Consider the following 17,571-nt stretch of genomic DNA (forward strand, 5'->3'; position numbering starts at 1 on the left):
CTGCCCAAGGTGTACTTGTTCTACAAAGAAGTCGTGTTTTATACTGCTATTGCCCCACCTTATGAAAAAACAAAGGATGCATTGAATGCACTTCTATAACATTGCCCATGAACCCGGGACTTTTTTACAATATTTGATTGAGATACCTACAGTACTGAGGAAGGTGCCTGACCCCATAGCAGCAATATGCAAATGACTAATCATGTACATGGGAAAGAGATGGAGGGTCAGTTGCTTGAACTTCCTGTTTTTAATATTGTGGTAGGGAAACACTAGTAAAAAATGTTTAGCTCCCCGCACACAATTTTAATAAAGGTGCTCTTGCATGCTTTGCAGTGCTGGATATGGAAACTATTGATGAGCATGCCAAACTAGGTAAGTGAGGATTCATCATCCTATGTGAGAACATGGAATGTTGGGCAATTCCATAAGAGGTTAGTCTGTTTCTTCCAGGAGTTTTGCACTTCTTGCACATTCGTCTGTTCATGGACAGTGTACAACCGTCCTTTAATTCCTCTCACTCCCTCATTAGCATGTTCGCTACCTGTGTTGTAACTGTCCAATATATGAGGGAGAATAGTGTGTTGTTCCAATTTTCATCTGCCCTTTACTTATTCTTTCCATTATATAAGGGTGTGTTGCTGCTGCTCATGTGTTGCCTTTATTGTGAAGTTCGGTATTAAACTTTCCACTAAACAAAATGCAAAACAAATTGCATGTGCAAAGTCTGGTTTAATGCATGACGTGAATAAAAGATTGAATCCTCAAAAAATACTTAAACAGAGTTTACTTTTGGCTCTACATGCGAAAAAAGTAGAATTTGAAATGGACTACACAAATTGGTAACATCTGAAAACAGCTGAAAATTGGCCCCATGTCATGTATAACACCTTTGGCCAATTCTGGCATTTTAGCCACTACTTTGCATGATGGGGTTTTGAGCTCATTATGAAAGTGTAATAGGAAAAAATACAAGCCCCACAATGCAACATGCAGTTGGAAGAAAAGACAGGAATGGCTGACAGTATCATATTTCATAGTGCCACTTGGCAGACTTATGAACTGTAAAAAAAAGTAAGTTCTTGACTTTATAATTTTTCTTGTAGGAAATATAGTGTTAAACACCTCAATGGGTGAGAAGCAGAGGTAGCCTTTCAAATGCAGATGTAAGCATTTCCCTGCTAACCGGCTAATACTAATACTGTTTGGGAAACCCGGCATGCTAAAAACATTATTACAGTGTGAGAAACAGCAGCTGGACATGTCTGAAGAGCCACAAGAGAAAGGAAAAACAATGTGCTGGTGTTTCTCTTCCTGGGCCCATCCTCAGCCTAGAGGTTGGTGTTATTTTGGTGCAGCATCTGCAACAGCATAGTGATACACCCTGCCTTGAAAAGGTGCAGCATGTGCTGCAGGTGCTGCCTTGTGTAGCCGCAAGTGAGAAAGTGCAATGCAGGCATGGGATACATATGTCACTGTCTACAAAGTCGTTTTTCACTGTGACAGTACTGGGTCGCTCATAGAAAAACACTGGGTTGCATTTTAACACCTTATAATGTATAACTTCAGTTTGGCAATAGCTAGAACCATGATTGACGGACTCAAATTAATAGGAATTTCCAATCCAATTTGATTTTGCATTTTAAATTACTATTTTGAAAAAGAAAGTTTGCATTTTCCTGCTTGAAAGCCTCTAGTAGCACTTTTAGAGATAATCCCCAGCTGTCTCCTAGCAGCCTGCTGGGAGGTATAAATTGTTCTCAGGAAAGGGAACAAATGAGCCTATTCTAGGAGGAGGTGTGACCTCCTCCTCCTGAAAGGATGGCCTTAGGGGATGTGGCCACCAACTGTACAAGCTTCAAAGGACCTGTCATAGGCAGATGTAACTTACATGTAGGCCTACCATTGTCCAAGTAGCCAAAGTGGCTCCGAATCCAGTGTGTGTGTGTGTGTGTGGGGGGGGGGGGATCTGTCCCATAACTGGTTTTGCAGGGGGAGTTCCTAATTTTTTTAGACACACCTCAAGGGTGTATCGAATGCTCTCACCCGGAGATGTAAGATTCTGCCATGTTAGATTTTTCCAGAGAATGGCACTGTTAGACCTGGACCTATGAAAGACAGAAGAACGACTACACCGGCTGTTGAACCTGCGGAGAAATACCTAGTGGGCTGGGCCTTTTCCCCCTTGTACCCAGGAGTAAGACGTTGATTCCAAGGGTCAGTTTGCTGCCCTCTTGTTATGCTTCAAAGAAGCCCACCTTCCAAAGGTTGCCAATTCCAACTGGACCTGCCTGCACCCTGCTGGTGGCTTCCACTAGAGTAAATCCTGACCCCAAAGTGGTATCCCTAAGTTCCAAAGGGCCCTTGGATAAGTGTCAACGTGTACTCCTCCTGCGTAATGCTACCAGCTAGTATGTAGAAACTTTTCCAAGGATTTTTGCCAAAAGAATCAGAGGCTATCAATGGACTGCCTCCAAGTTGCAGCCAGCGACATTGAACTGCCGGTCAGACTCAACCTGCTGGTTTGCCCTCTAAAAGGATCCTGACTTTAACAATAGTTTCTACATCCGAACGTAGAGGACTTTAGCTGGACCAATGCCAAGCATCACCATGCAGCCACCTACACCTTACTGGTCCTGGCCTTCAGACTTCACCCACTCTGAGTTTTCCCGCCTTGAACACTGAAAGCCTTGAACTTACGGCAGGAGCCAAGGCTTCGACCAACATCTGTATCAGCCGGCTGACTTTGACAAGCTCAACTTTGGATCCAGCTGGCACTGCAACCTACCAACAGCCTCGCCTACAAAGATTTTCTCCAAGAAAAAGACTAAATCTGAAGGTAAAATGTCCAGGGTCTTTACGTGGTTCCTATATTTGACCCGTGTTCCATCAAAGTCAGCCTTAACTTTTGATTTTGACCTGGTCGAGAACAATTAGATACCCGTGGTTGATGATTTGTGCTTTTTGCCACTATAAACTTCTAAAAGTTTGAAAAATCATATCTCCAGTTCGCTACATCCAATGTTTGTTGTTTTGGTGTCTATTTGCAAATTGTCCCTATTCTTATAAACTGGAGTGGGGTTTTTATTGGGTTGTGCTTTCTACTTTTAACTACTTTGGTACTAATAAATGATTTAGACATTTCTTCTAAGTGAAACCGGTCTGCTCTGTTCTACAGCTACCAAAGGTTGATCTCAAGTTTAGATTAATAAAAACTAAAATGACCTAGTAGGGAATAATGCCATTATTGCTTGAAGAGGACTACCATCTACTTCAAATAATATTCCTCTTTCTCTCAACTCCCATACAAACTGTACATGCCTACTGAGATAGAAAATCAGTCAAAGTGCTGCTTTATCAATGCGCGGGCAACTGCAGAAATGGCACTTCATGTGGAGAATGGTTACAGTGCCAAGGATGCGTCAGCATTGGAGGCAGTTGAGTGGCAACACCTCCTGTTCTAGTTAATACTAAAAGCACTGTATTGGCACCACCGTTCAAGCCTACTTGTTTTCAAGTGCACAGACAGCACTCATTTCTTTTTTTAAAGACAAAAAAGCATTATTGAGTTTTGATTATACAATAGTACATAATTATTTGACTTCTGAGTACCACAATCATTTTCTCCATAAGTTAACTTCTCACATAAAAGTTCTCTTGTGTTAAGGAAGAATAACCCTTGTGCACCTCTCTTAAATAGGGCTTAAGTTAACCATGGTAACCTCCTTTCAGCTATTGATTTTTTTTAAATACAGCTCAATTAACAAACAAATGCACATAATTTCCACCCAAAATGCCTTAATGAAACCACTGCAGTAAAGGAAGGAGTTTAATTAATTCCAGAATTAGAATAAAAACAAAACTTCTCAATGGAGAAGAGAGAAATGAAGAAGAGAGGTTACATGCTGAATGTTGTATAGTTTAAATGTGCAGTGGTACAATGAGATGATTTAAGATTAAGAAGCAACCACGCTTACCTGCAGATTTTGATTTTATTTCCTTTCGCATTTTGGAGCACACACTGTTATAATTCGTGCAAATGTGGTGTAAACACCAAGCTGCTAGCTGATGAGCATTGTGGAACTGAAAACAAAAATAAATTCCTGTTGGTGGCAGTACATTGTGCAAAATCGGTTTACAAATATCTTAATAAAAACCCACCATTTCAGCACTTTTAATCAATATTATAAAGAGTTAAATATAAACTCTTGAACAGTGAAGAAAATTAATTTTAGCTTCATCCAAAAGTACAATCATTGCACTAAAGGTATTATGCTTGCGTCAATCGATTAATGTAGGAAAAAAACACGAGAGCAGGGGCGCAGGGATTTCCTCAGAAAGTCCTCCGCCAGTGCTGTTGAATGACACAGTTGCTGAATACTAAGGCTGCCTACTTTTGAATCCACCTCATGCCCCTTTTTCCACCAACCTACGCTTCCTGTCTCTTTATCTCAATCTTGCATACTCTTTTACATCCCTGTTTTCTCCCTTTGTCACATTCTTCCTATCTTTTGCTTCTTACTCCTTTCTATATGTAATGCCTTCCTCCGGGTTGGAGTCTGATGATGAAAAATAAGTAGTGATTCCCAAACAAATAAGTGCTGGTGCTCACCAGCTGAACTACTTGACCACTGCTGCCTCTCACCTCCTGAAAGCATCTGATTTTCTATAATACTGAAATTGTTTACACTAATGAACCAACTCTAGACGACTGTAATACAATTTTGAACAATTTTACATATTTCTGAATTAAGAGTATTTCACTATATGCACTATTCAGAAAGTAGTGAGAATCCCAACAGTCTGGACACAATTATCTAGGCAAGTCAACGACGATGGACATGTCCTAGCTATAATCCAAGTCCATACTAAAAGACAAACAATTGTGTGCTGCAAGAAAGCCAATGTGACCTTGAATGAGGGAGAAAAAGGCCAACAAATGAATGAAGGGGGGTCACCACTTATCCCATGCTGTATGCTGTGGTAGGATGAGGCAAAATGTTATTGACACTTGAAGAGAACAATGAATGAAGAGAGCTGACTGAAAGCCCTTGCGTGTATGTATGTGTATATGTACGTTTTATCATGAATTTATGGCAAACGTGATGCAGGCTAAACATCCAAAGCGCTCTCTAGGCCAGACCTAAAAAGAAGAGCTGGACTCTTGAAGTCTCCTTCGTATGGGAAAAGCCCCACACCTCACCACGTGTGTCATGTGATACAATACTTATTTATACTTCACTAAAACAAGGAGAACATGTTAAGCTAGACTTGGCATGAGGAAGCAATTATAGGCTGCAACCGATTTCAGGATCCAAGGTACATCTCAGAGATTGTATTTTAAAGACCTGATCTTGGAGAACCTGTATCTAATTTTATGCTGCCATCCAACCGGTCACCTCATCTTAACGAGTTTCGCAACCTCTCTGAAGGTCCAGCAGCTGAAATAAAAATCCTGACTGCTGACATCATGAAAAGCGCTATTTCATGGAATTTGTAACATATTTCACTTAGTTGCTGTTCCCCATGAATTAATCAAAAACAGCCCTTATTAAGTGCCAAGCCTTTTTGTATCACTTCGGAATTAATAAACTGTTTAGGCCCAGATTAGGTAAACTATGTATAGGCCAGGCAATTTTCCCTACGTATAATTTACCTAATCAAGTATATCATTATTCCTGATTGGCCACGCAAAGAATGGACACTATACAATTTTGCACTGGTGCTGTGAATGTTTACGCTTTTCACCGTGTGACAAGTGGAATCATGTTTTGCACTGGTTGGTGGGTATAAACGTTGCTGTAAAATTGATGAGCATTTAATGCTCTTCCTTATACATTTACCATGAAAATACACAGCTGATATTTTCATTCTATCAAAGCAGCTCTCTTCAGATATCCCTGTCGCCCACATTCTTGATCACTCAGCCTGCACTGAAGTGCTCTTAAGTTTTTTTTTAATGAATTTTTTTATTAAAGTTTTTTTTAATAAAGTACAACAAATCATAGATAAAAAACAATCAAACGAGATATTGCACATTACGTATCATTAGATGGGTGTGAGTTACAAAGTCTGAGGTGCGCGGTTACAAATCAATATCAATTTTACATCAGTCTAGGCAATAGATTACAGTTCATCTGATTTGGTTCTAGCGCTAGGAGTGCTTTGGGCCAATGTAGTAGGGACCGGCCCTCCTCTGCCCTTTCTCAATCTAGCGATAGTTAATTGTCGCTAAGTGTCTTTGTGTGCGAGTTTATTATCGTGGACATTAGTCAAAGTGCTCTCAAGTTTAACCAAGCAAGCTTGCAATTTTGTTTGTTTAATCTTCTATAACATGAATGAATAAATAGATGCTTCCAAGTTATGTGTTGAAGTTTGCAGACCTGCAGCTCCAAGGAGTAAAGTTACATTTGAAAGAATTAGTTTTTGCATGACATCTTTGGCTCTAAGCTACAATAGATAACACAGTTGAAGTGACACTCATTTATGCAGTATTATAGGTATATATTTAAATCTACTCACCTGGGCTAATTCCAAATACATAAGCACCTCGCCATCTACATCCACAGCATTCATTGAAGCTTTGGTCAGTTCCTGCACCGCATGTTGTTCTAGTAAAGAAAATAATACTAATGAAAAAGAACAGTTATAGCCCTGCAACATTTTCGGGTAAAAAAGGTCAACTTCTCCTGGTAAGCATTTTATTATGTTGTTGGCAGGACAAGAACAAATCTAGCAAAACAAATATGATTTATGCTAAACATAGTGGGACCGATTCATAAAGGCATTTATGACTGGGTGAAGTAGTAGTCCTATAGTACTACTGCATGTGCTGCCTTTGAACGTTGGCCCCAAAATATCTATATGGTGATAAAATGGACTATTGAGTGAATATTTATCCACATTTAGTAAAAATCGAAAGGACTGAGTTAATTGCACCGTTACTAACCGGCTATTGGACATTTCGGGGCAGATTCACAAAGGCACTTCTAAAGAGATGAAGTAGTTCTTCTGAGATAATACTTGGCCTGCTCATAAATGCCTTTGTGAATCGGTTCCCAAGTTGTTTTAATATATGAGGAAAATATAACTTTTTGCACCCTTATTGTAAACATTTCCGCTTTCACCAGTATTTCAGGTTACCACTTCGTCATCTTCTTCATCACAGTCCTTATCTATGAGGGTGTCTAACTCCCAGACACAGGTACGTTGTTTTCCTAACTTTTTTTTTCAGCATAGCTCACACAAGAAGGTGAGCCTCCCACAAGAAGCCTTGTTTTTTCTGTCTCCCTGCTCAGGCAAGTTCCTCATGTAGCGCTTTTGCCTAGGTTCCACCTCCTTATGCCACAGGTCGGGCTGTAGGTATGCTCTACTGCTACTTTTTTCTGTGCCTTTCTCTTAAGGGGTACAATTCCTCTTGCCCTAACTGGGCATGGGAATACTCCTGTGTAGTCATTTCCCTTGGATTTGCCCATTAAGTCTTGCATACTTGGCATAGGGCATCCGCTGTGTGGAGGCAGGTTTCTGTGCGTTAAGGTTCGCTTGCCTCATCTTCCCTCTCTCCTCCTCTGGGATGTTTTTCTCAAGTTCCTTTGCTTTGTGGTCTCTTAATACTGTCTTTAGACCCCTTCCTTGGCAGAGGACCATGGTTCAAGTATTTCCTTGGTGGGGATTGATTGGTGTGACACAGGTAAATTGGAGCCTAGTGTGCCAGTGCGCTTCCAGTCTGACTGCAATATGCCTGGACTTCAGTCAGGAAGTAGCCACCTTGGATCTGTTGGGCACTGGAAGGATATGCTATTCAGAGCCCCTGACTGGCTGGAGGCTCGTATTACAGGCTATCTGGTATAAAGTATGCGTCTGACGTTGATGATGCTGGCCAACGGTGTGAGTGTTATATTGACTTGCGCAATGCTCCTGGTCTAAAACTTTGTGTAGATCTTTGTTTAATGTTTGAATACTGAGAGGAGAGCATGTATGTATGTTTTGCTTGCTCTGATCATGTATCTGCAGACCTAAGGAGCAGTCCAATTTTGCACACACTGCTAGGTCTCCTTATGGTGAGTGTCAGTTCTAGCGGGGGTGGGCGGGCCAAGGCTTGGCTTCCATTATTCTTCTCTGCAATGCTCTTGTGTCTGTGTGAGATTATGAGTGGTTCCAGTCAGATGTGACAATTATTACATCCAATAAAAATGTGACACTGAGGTGTTTGGAATTCATCTGATCAGATAATTATTGCAAATTCTGAGTTTGTGGGAGAATGGCATGCCGATTTTGGTGCCTAGCACCAATTTTTACATGTTTAAACACATATTGCACACATTTACCCTTTTAAATTCTGGCAGGTTAGATCCCCCAAAATGTAACGAAAGATGAGGTATTTAAAGCACCTTGTTATTACTGAGTGTGGTTAAGAAAGCTAATTAACAAATTAGAAATGTATATGACATCAATATGTAGTGGCTAACATGCTAGGACTTAAACATGCAAGACAAATACATGTGTTTCTTTCTAAAGTAAAATAGCAAAATAACGCGAATTAGTTGAAACTGCCTGGGCTGCTGGTCTTTTGTATCTTTCTACAACTAACAGACGTAGCGTTGCTAGGACGAAGTCTGCAGTGTGTTTCGGTAGAAATGCAAATGTTTTCATATTGTTATTGTTTAGGCTACAGTTTGTGCTATGCATCCTTCTGGCATGAAGTGCATGCAAATAAATGTGTACAAAGAAAACTGAATTTAGAAAATATATTTCAAATTTGTGGTTATCCTTCTGGTGGGAAGTTATGTAAATGTAATGAATGCCAGTGCAGAAAATCATAGTAGTGCATTTGTATTTTAAAGATACAAGTTTCTGGATGGGAAGCTATGGAACATGTTTTACCTTCATGTAATATTTATTGATATCGGTTCCTGATGCTGGCAGAATGCTATGTATACATTTATTTCACAAATATTTTTAGTTGTGTATATATGATTGGTTCTTATTGTTCAAAACCCTAAAAGAAGACTAAAATGTATTGGCAAGAGCTCACTTAGGTTTTGTTGTGCAGAGCACTCTGTAGCCCCACAGTATGATTTTGCTATTTGATTGTGTGCTTTTAATTGCCTTGCATATTGTTTCTTTAGGCAATTCCTATGCAGGCGCATCCTATTTTGTTGATGATTGCACTATGTTTGCTAGTTACAATATTACTGTAATGTTAATTATATTTACTGAATAAATGTATTATTTTGAAAAGACCAAGGGGCTGACTACGATATCCATATCGGAAACGGGAACGCCCGGCATGCTGTTGACGGTCCCTTAAGAGGCATTACAATGCGACCGCCACCACAAATCCACAGGGGTTGGTTACATAAGTGAATACATTGACGAACAGTCCCAGACAGTCCCAGACATCACTTTCTGATCTTTAGATGTATATACATTTCTAATATTTTAAATTACAAAATGAGTACATACTAAAACAATGCTTTAAAATATGTGAACATGCAATTCTTTTGCATGTTAAAAGCATCGGAATATTAATCTTTCACAACAAATTCAATGGTTAGTCAACTCTCCTACTGAAAAATTAGGGTGTATCTGGTTTAAGACAAAATGATATATTTCAAGGCTTTCTGTAGTGAAATCACTGCCTGAAGAAAGTTAATTTACCAAAAGAATGTTTTAACTTAATGAAGAAATGTCAAGGAAACAGTTGTAGTTCCTTTCATCTCAAAGCCTTCAATTGGCACAATTTCACTTCCTATGTCAGCATTTTTCATAATCTTGGGTTCTCTTATCATCAGTGTTGTTTACCTAAACTGAAAATGCAGTTCTATAATTTCTATTCAAATTAATATTCAGTTACAGAGATAAGAGGCTATTCCCATTTCATGATTTTTAACACAGTTCAACATATGTGCATGTCTTTTGCTGCCTCTAGCACTGTAATATTGTTATTCGTTTTCTTGGGCCAGAGGTACTAAGTAATGGTCACAAAAATACAGTTCACAACTTGTGAACAGTATTTTTGTGACACATATAACCAACATATGCACTACTAGATGGTTAAAAAAAATTCTGATTTGGTGTGGGTTGCAAATTGCATCTCAATCCGAGGTGTGTGGACAAAATATCGAAAACACAAATATCGAGGACAAGAATATTGTGAAGGGCATTTTATTATGGGTAAGTAAAGTTTTACCATATATAACTCCACATATATGTACTTTGACGATATATATATCTTCAATGTACGTAGATCTGGAGTTAAGAATAGTAAGTATACCTATCTATTTGCACTTACCTACTCAATATGTCCTCGATATTTTTGACACGATATTCTGAACACACGATACTTGTGTGTTCGATATTCGGTCAGTGAACCTCACTCCGATTGGGGTCCATTAGAGGAATGGTAGCCTGCAAGGTCAGCAGACAACCATGATCGATTGGCTTTTAATAAGGTAACCTTTTTTTAAATGCAGCACGTTTTATTTAAAGGAAACCATGCTGCATTAAAAAAAGTTTACCTTTTTAAAGTTTGAGATTTAGTAGTAGTCCCGTCAACCACTGCCTTCTCCCCAACACACTGCCAACTTCCAAGCTTCCCTTTTGTGAATTGCTTGCCACCCCCAACTCGGAAGTCAGTAATTTTTAATGTTTTGAGACCGGATTTCAGTTGCAAGATACATGTCATGCTTACTCGGTATTTAGAATGAACACCTACAACATTTCCCTTCCAAATACAGAATCTTTATATGATCACAATCCAATTTTAGGAGTCAGTAGAAGTTTGCTGACTCCTAAAATGAGATAATTAAATTTTTTAAAGGTTGCATACTGAGTGTTTGAAACTTTAAAAGTGCTTTATGCATCTGGCTCTTATTTTTATTTTGAAATCATAGCATCCAATGTGAGTCATGCATGATGCTGACTAGCTATATCAAAGTGACATCCAAAACCATGTCCACATTCAGTGAAATGGAAAAAAGAACTCTTATTGTGCCCCACCACATTACAGGGTTGCGATGGGACTAATTAAAGACTGTGTTAAAAACGTCACCCCACTTTAAAAACTGAAAATTATGTTCAGGCCATACAAACTAAAGCCACCAAAATCATAATATGCCTTAGCCGTTGTGAACTTAGCTGCCCAGACTATAAAACAATTTCCCTGGCTGTGAATTAAAGGAAGAGCATACTATACAGTGCAGTTCGTGGTTCATATAACTTTGTGGAGCAAAGACTCACCTATCTGATAGATGCTCTAAAATAGAGACAAACTCACTTTAGAAGCAGCCACCCAGATCACCAAAATTTGCTACACAATACCCAAGGACTGTTCAGCCACAACCAGGCTTTTAATCTCTTGCAAAACAATACTGTACATCACAAAAAGCATTCAAAGCTACCACCCGGTTGCAATATACATGGCAGGGCTGGATTGGCCATAGCAGGCACTGGGCGCTTACCCGGTGGGCCGGCAGGGTGGGTGCTAGTTTTGAACCAGTGGGCCGTTTTTGTTACTGGGGGCTGGTTTTGAAGCAGCGCTGTAATATCAGCCACCAGTAACAAAAGCAGCAGGAGGGTTTCCACCAGTACCCCCCTTTGTGCCCCCCTCCCCTCGGGCCAGTCTGAGTTAATTACCAGGGCTGGTTTGCGTTTCCAGTCCAACCGTGATACATTGATACATTGTTGTATGCATTATGGTATACAATTCAATGGATTACATTTTAGCAAATGTTCTTTTGTACCAAAACCTTATTTCATTTCAAGATTATGACATCAAACTCATAAGAAATGTTTTTGTCACCAGTCAAGTCAGCTTAACACTTTCGCTGACATATGTTGCTTTGATAGCCAAAGCATAGCATTGGACAAGTGAAAAATCTATGCTCAAAAGATTTGCTAATCACATAAAGTAGATTGATGTCTAGTATGGAAGACAAAAGCTACTTCGACATATGAAAGACAATAAGTAAGTTGCCCTTTCAATTTTATTATTCGGTCATCATCAAGATGACAACACAAAGAGGTTGGGATGAAGGGCATGGGAAGTGAAATTCTAGCACAAGACATGTTGCTGTGAAAGGTCTAAACAAACCAATAGTACTAATATAGCATTATAGCCCCCGCCAAAGGGATACAACGGTTGCTAATGACCCCCTTACAGAGTTACAGGCTGAAGTTGCAGACAATGGCGAATAATGAGGAAGAGGGCCTTTAAAACAGTTCTATCCCACGGTAGTAGGTCCAGAAATCTATTAAAACATTTAAGCCATTGATAGTAGAATGTTTTAAATTAAGAAAGGAGAAACAGAAAGGCAAACATTGACATTCTGGAATAGAAGGTCTGTATCAACCCTAATTGTCCCTGAGCCATTTCTTATGTTCAATTGAATTTTCAACATTCTAAAGTTTTAGCATGAATATTACCATAGGCCTGTATTGTTTGGATTTACATTCTAGGGGCTGATTAGGAAGGAAATCAATTGAATTATTGTGTGGATAAACATTTATGTTTTCTATTGAGTGTCCTGTTAATTAGGCTTCAAGGATGGTTGGAATGCTAACTTTTGTAAGTCAACATCCTGGCGGATAGAAGGATGCTAATATTCTCAAATTAGACTGAGCCCTTTTTAGGTCGAGCCTAAGGGAGCGCGCAAGCGCTGCTTAGGAGATTACCTCTTGGAATCACTCAGGACATTTTCGGAATCTTGAGTGCATGTATGGCGTTTACCTTGCGGCAGCGAGCAGCAGCGCCATCCGTTTCTAACTATGGCGCCCGCGCTGGTTTACATTTGCCTGTCTTGCGATCGCGTTAATTGGAAACAGATGCAGTCGCGTTCACTTTTGCAGCTGCTTGTTTTGAGGTGGAGCTGGTGCTGTTCAGATTTCTACCAATGTCGTTGTTTCTTGGTTTGTGTGTTATGCCCCACCGTACAGACAAGGAGACACCCTATCCATTGTCTGCGGCTTGTGCTGAGCAGGACATGACTGGATGGGATCCTGCTCTCCAAGTGTCCCTCTACTATCCTGCTATTTCCCCTACACTATACCTGTCCGACTCCGCGTCGTCATTTGCATAGGGATGTTTACACACCAGAAGCCCAGTGGATCATTAACCATGCACAGGGCTCTGAATACAGGCACTTCCTGGATGTACGTGAGTGACTGGCACTGCTTCTCTTTTCATTTCACAAGTCCGGCAGCATGGAGTATTTGTCGGGGGTGAGGGGCAGAACTGGCACAGGGGTATCAGATGCAAACCTCAAGGCCAGAGCGGTGACTGCTGGGAGGGGCTCCCAGGTGTGAGTGCAATTCAGTAATTGTCAGCCCCTCCACAGCAGGGAGGTCCTAAAGCGGCCGAAGCCTTCTAGACGTGAGTCGGTGAATGATGCAGCCGTGTAGCCGTAATCCAGGCCTGGGCAGAATCCCAGCCACCCCCTCCGCCCCTCCCCCTCCCCGCACTCAGCTGAGCCACGGCATTCTTATCTGGCAACTTTACCCTACTATTTAAAAGGGATACATCTTGCGCACTCCTCTCTCCGAGACTGCACACACACGTCTTGTAATAAACAGGCATCGCAGGGGTTATGACCGCCGGCACCTGCTGAAGGACAGGCCTGTTAGTACTCCTGCCAGTTATACAGACCGACAACAGTATAGTGGTACAGACCAGCCAGCAAAGGTAATTTGACACACTGCCTTCTGCCACTAATGCTGGGTACAGTCCTGCCAGTGCTGGTCGGCACAGACGGTGCTTCGTTTCACCTGTGCTCCGGTATACCCTGCCAGTCATGCAGACCTACTCCATGACCACCGTGCTAGGGTGCAAGCCTGTTTGGTGCCAGGGTATAGGCATGCCATGCTGTGGCCTGAACACTGCCAGTATGCCAGGAACGCAGGGTTGCCAGTATGACCTTCGGACATGCTGGGGTATGGTCCTTCCACCCTGAATGTTGGATGCAGACTTGCTTTCTGCCAGTAATGCTGCAGTAATTCCGGGTCACATGTCTGCTCCCCACCACCATGCTGACGTACAGCTAGGTGCCACTGCCATTAATGCCAGAGTTCACACCTGTGAGCTCCCCAGACGACACCTGTTTGGATGCTGCCTATTAACCCCCCTTGTTAATAAAACTCTCCCTGCTGGTAGGCTGCGCAGGGCTGCTGAGGCACATGTTTAACAAGCATATCTTAACAGTGGCCGGAGTCTGTGCGCCTCGGCAATTAAAGTGAATGAGTGGGGAGGGGTGCAGTGACATCATCCGAGAGCGACAGTATTTCTGCGGTTGGTGAAGTGCATAGATGGCTCCCATGCATTTAAAGAATGATCGAAAAAACTGACTGTAAAGTGTGGGCTTTGGTGCCCAGGCTTGGGATCCTATGCTCCCTGCGCCACTGGATTCAAGCTAGCCTGTCTCCACATGAGGAGAAACATTTCGTTCAATAACATAAGAACAACAATGGTGAAGACATTCTTATTATGGTTGTATTGCTGTGATCTTTTGAATGGGAGGCTGTCCTAGATGTCCAATTCTCTGCACTTCACACTTGTATCTTATTATATTGGATTCATTCCAAGATGGGCCCTGTTACTTTACTTAGTGACTGGCAAGGAGCGGGGCCACCACTATTGCTCTCTTATCGCGCCCTCCATAAGCTGAGGCTTGGACGTGCTGTCGGAGGCGGCATGATAGTTTTAACTTCAATGTAAAAGTAAGTCTGACTGACTTTAATATAAGGATATTTGGTATTAGATGCTTACAGGTCTCTTGATTAATTTGAAGAGTTAGTTGCTCAAACCCACATTATCAGCAAACTGAGCATGTATTAGACTACTAGTACCCATTTATATGAAGGGTTTTGTTGCTACATTTGTTGCAAAATTAAGTGGGAACGCAAAAACAACAAGCATGCCCACTAACAAGCGTATGTTATTCATGATTTTTTTGGAGTGCAAAATGCATCCTTGTGTCTAAAATGGACACATACACACATTTTAGCGCTGTATGCTGGTTTTGTCTTTGTCTCTTAATGTCCTGTAACGTGTGGGCAGGCACACTCGCATCACCATTATATCTCTTACTATTACAAGGGCCCTACAAGTTCCACCCTCCCTTCTATAATATAATACCTGACCCTTGCAGCTTCTTCACTCTCTTGTGGCCTGTAAAAGCCCATCCTGGCCTGATTGACGGCTCTCACTCCCCCGTTCACTAGTAGCATGTGAAGCATAAGTAGATGTTGTAGTACCCCTAATAATGTGCAGCATGGCCATAAAACTTACAAGGTCCCAAAGGCGAGACCTATTGGCTATGCCAATGCTTTTTTTTAACTGTATTTTTACCATTTTTAAGTGTACAGAAACAAAATGATCAATACATTGCAAAGCATAAAATTATTAGCAATAAGGAGAGCGTGCATTTCAAAAATACTTGAAATCAACCATAACATGTGACGGAATTGAGGAACGTCTTGCGGGCAAATGGCAGTGATAATGCAGATATGAACAAAACATCAGAATATAATGTTATAAGTCAGTGTTACTTATAAAGCTGGGGGTATCTCCGGCAGCGCAGTAATAACATTGATAACATGGGGAGACACAAAAAAAAAAAAATCAAAGAAAAGCATGCATATAAGCACTTCAAGTATCACATCAGCCGACCCCCTCGGGGACAATACCACTCGCTGTTTGTGCCTGCTGATCGGCGTTTTTCTTGGCAATGTAGGCCCTATACGGCCCCCAAATGTCCACCGGTCTGGACGCGTTAGGGATCTGGGTGGAGTATTCCTCACAATTAATGCTGCAGAAGGTCATGCTGCCAAGCCACGATTTCAGCGTTGGGGATCGTCTGCTACCCCATAACAAAGCAACTTCTCTCTTGGCTAACAGGAAGCCCATAGGAGCGAGTCGTCTGACAGACTGGGGGAAGTTGGCCACATAGCCCAGCAATGCGATCTCAGGAGTGGGAACAAGCTGCATGGCCAATATGTCACCCAGGGTATCCTGTATCAAGGACCAATAATCGTGTAGGTTGGGGAATGTCCAAGAGAGGTGAGCGAAGTCAGCAAAGGGAGCCCTACATTTCGGACAGTGGTGAGGCCTATTAGGGTCGATTCTGTGTGATTGTGATGGGGTTTGGTATAGCCTGCGAAGGAATTTAAAATGAAGGAGTTTGTGTCTGCTATTTAAGGAAACGTCTTTAGTTGCCCTACAGCATTGCTCCCATTGATCGTCAGTGATAGGTTTGCCCAGGTCCCCTTCCCACGCAGTGCGTATCCCAGAGTCAGAGACAAGAATGGATTCACAACACACTTGTATAATTTAGAGACCAGATGCGCCCCTGTGGGGTGTTGGACAAGTAGCGTCAGCGGAGGTGTTGGTTCCGGAGCCACCGGGAAGGTGGTGAACGAGGCCCGAAGCATAGATTGTAATCGTGTTAAGATAAAGGTGTCCATAAAAGAGTGCTCAGAAAATCGGGTGTCTTCTGATACAGAAAAGGCGTGGCCCTCAGGGAAGAGGTCGCCTATAGTAAGGAGGTGGAACTTCTCTAGTGTGTGCTTGACCACTGTCTCCCCCGTTATGGCTATGCCAATGCTTGTTAGTATGAAGTATTGACTTCTGGATGACTCTAGGCAATACAAATTATAGCCTTTGTTATATTTGGATTGGAAAAGGAAATTGTCATAATTGGTACGTTCAATACACTCCAACAGTGTTGTCTTGTCAAGACAGGATATTGTGAGTCATGATCCATAGGAACCTGGTAGAGCTAGGAACTGCTATAATTTGTATCAGGCCGTATACCTTTTTAGACTAGTGATAACCCTTTGTGGAGTAGTAAAGATTTTGCTTGTTAAAGAGAATTTTGTGATGGAGGAGGAGGACTGAATGGTAAGAAAATAATACAGAGAAAACGGTTCCTTCTGCATTTATAGCACTACTAACTCCATGACAAAAACCTCCTGAAATAGAAACTGACAGGCAAAATAGTACCACAGCATGCATGCTCTAGCTAAAGCACTTGAGGAAAAAGAAAATACTTGAAAGAGACAGGACAAACATTTGATTCATTTTTCTTATTCTGGTAACACATTTACCTGTGAGGGCAACGAGGTGTGGAAGGCATATTCTATTAGCTAAAGCAATTAGCTCAAGAGGATCCAGATCTATGTTTGGTGATAGCTGCCTGGTATATAAATAATCCAGTACTGCCTGCATTGAGGACTTGCTGGTGGAAGGGATGCCAACCTATAAAATGGAATTAGGAAAATGTTAATTAGAGTTCTGCAGCAATGTAATGGTGAAAGTATTGACAAAATCATTACACAGAACAATGGTTTTCAACTAATGGCCAGACATGAATGTCAAATAGTATAAATCATGGGTGGCAGCTGCTACCCCTCGATTACTTAATTTTACCCACTACATAACCCTTGCTGCAGAGGCCGGGAAACAGTGTTTACAACGCATGCTTTAGATAGCATACCGCTACAATGACCACAATGTTACACCACAAACCATTACATTGCAAGTTGTTACAACAACTTGCTGTAGGGGGTATAAGGTGT

At 41.4% G+C, this 17,571-nt stretch overlaps 1 protein-coding gene across 1 annotated transcript in view; it reads right to left on the bottom strand.

Moving 5' to 3' along the window:
- Positions 1-17,571, bottom strand: part of RHOBTB1 (Rho related BTB domain containing 1) — a 162,029-nt gene that overhangs the window by 8,281 nt on the left and 136,177 nt on the right. The window contains exons 7-9 of the mRNA XM_078642684.1: positions 17,101-17,251; positions 6,523-6,611; positions 3,978-4,083 (exon numbers count right to left, since the gene is read on the bottom strand). Coding sequence (XP_078498810.1) covers positions 3,978-4,083; positions 6,523-6,611; positions 17,101-17,251 — 346 coding nt within the window. The remainder of the gene's footprint in view (positions 1-3,977; positions 4,084-6,522; positions 6,612-17,100; positions 17,252-17,571) is intronic.

Source organism: Lissotriton helveticus, chromosome 5_1, assembly GCF_964261635.1.
Source record: "Lissotriton helveticus chromosome 5_1, aLisHel1.1, whole genome shotgun sequence".
Classification (NCBI taxonomy): Eukaryota; Metazoa; Chordata; class Amphibia; order Caudata; family Salamandridae; genus Lissotriton; species Lissotriton helveticus.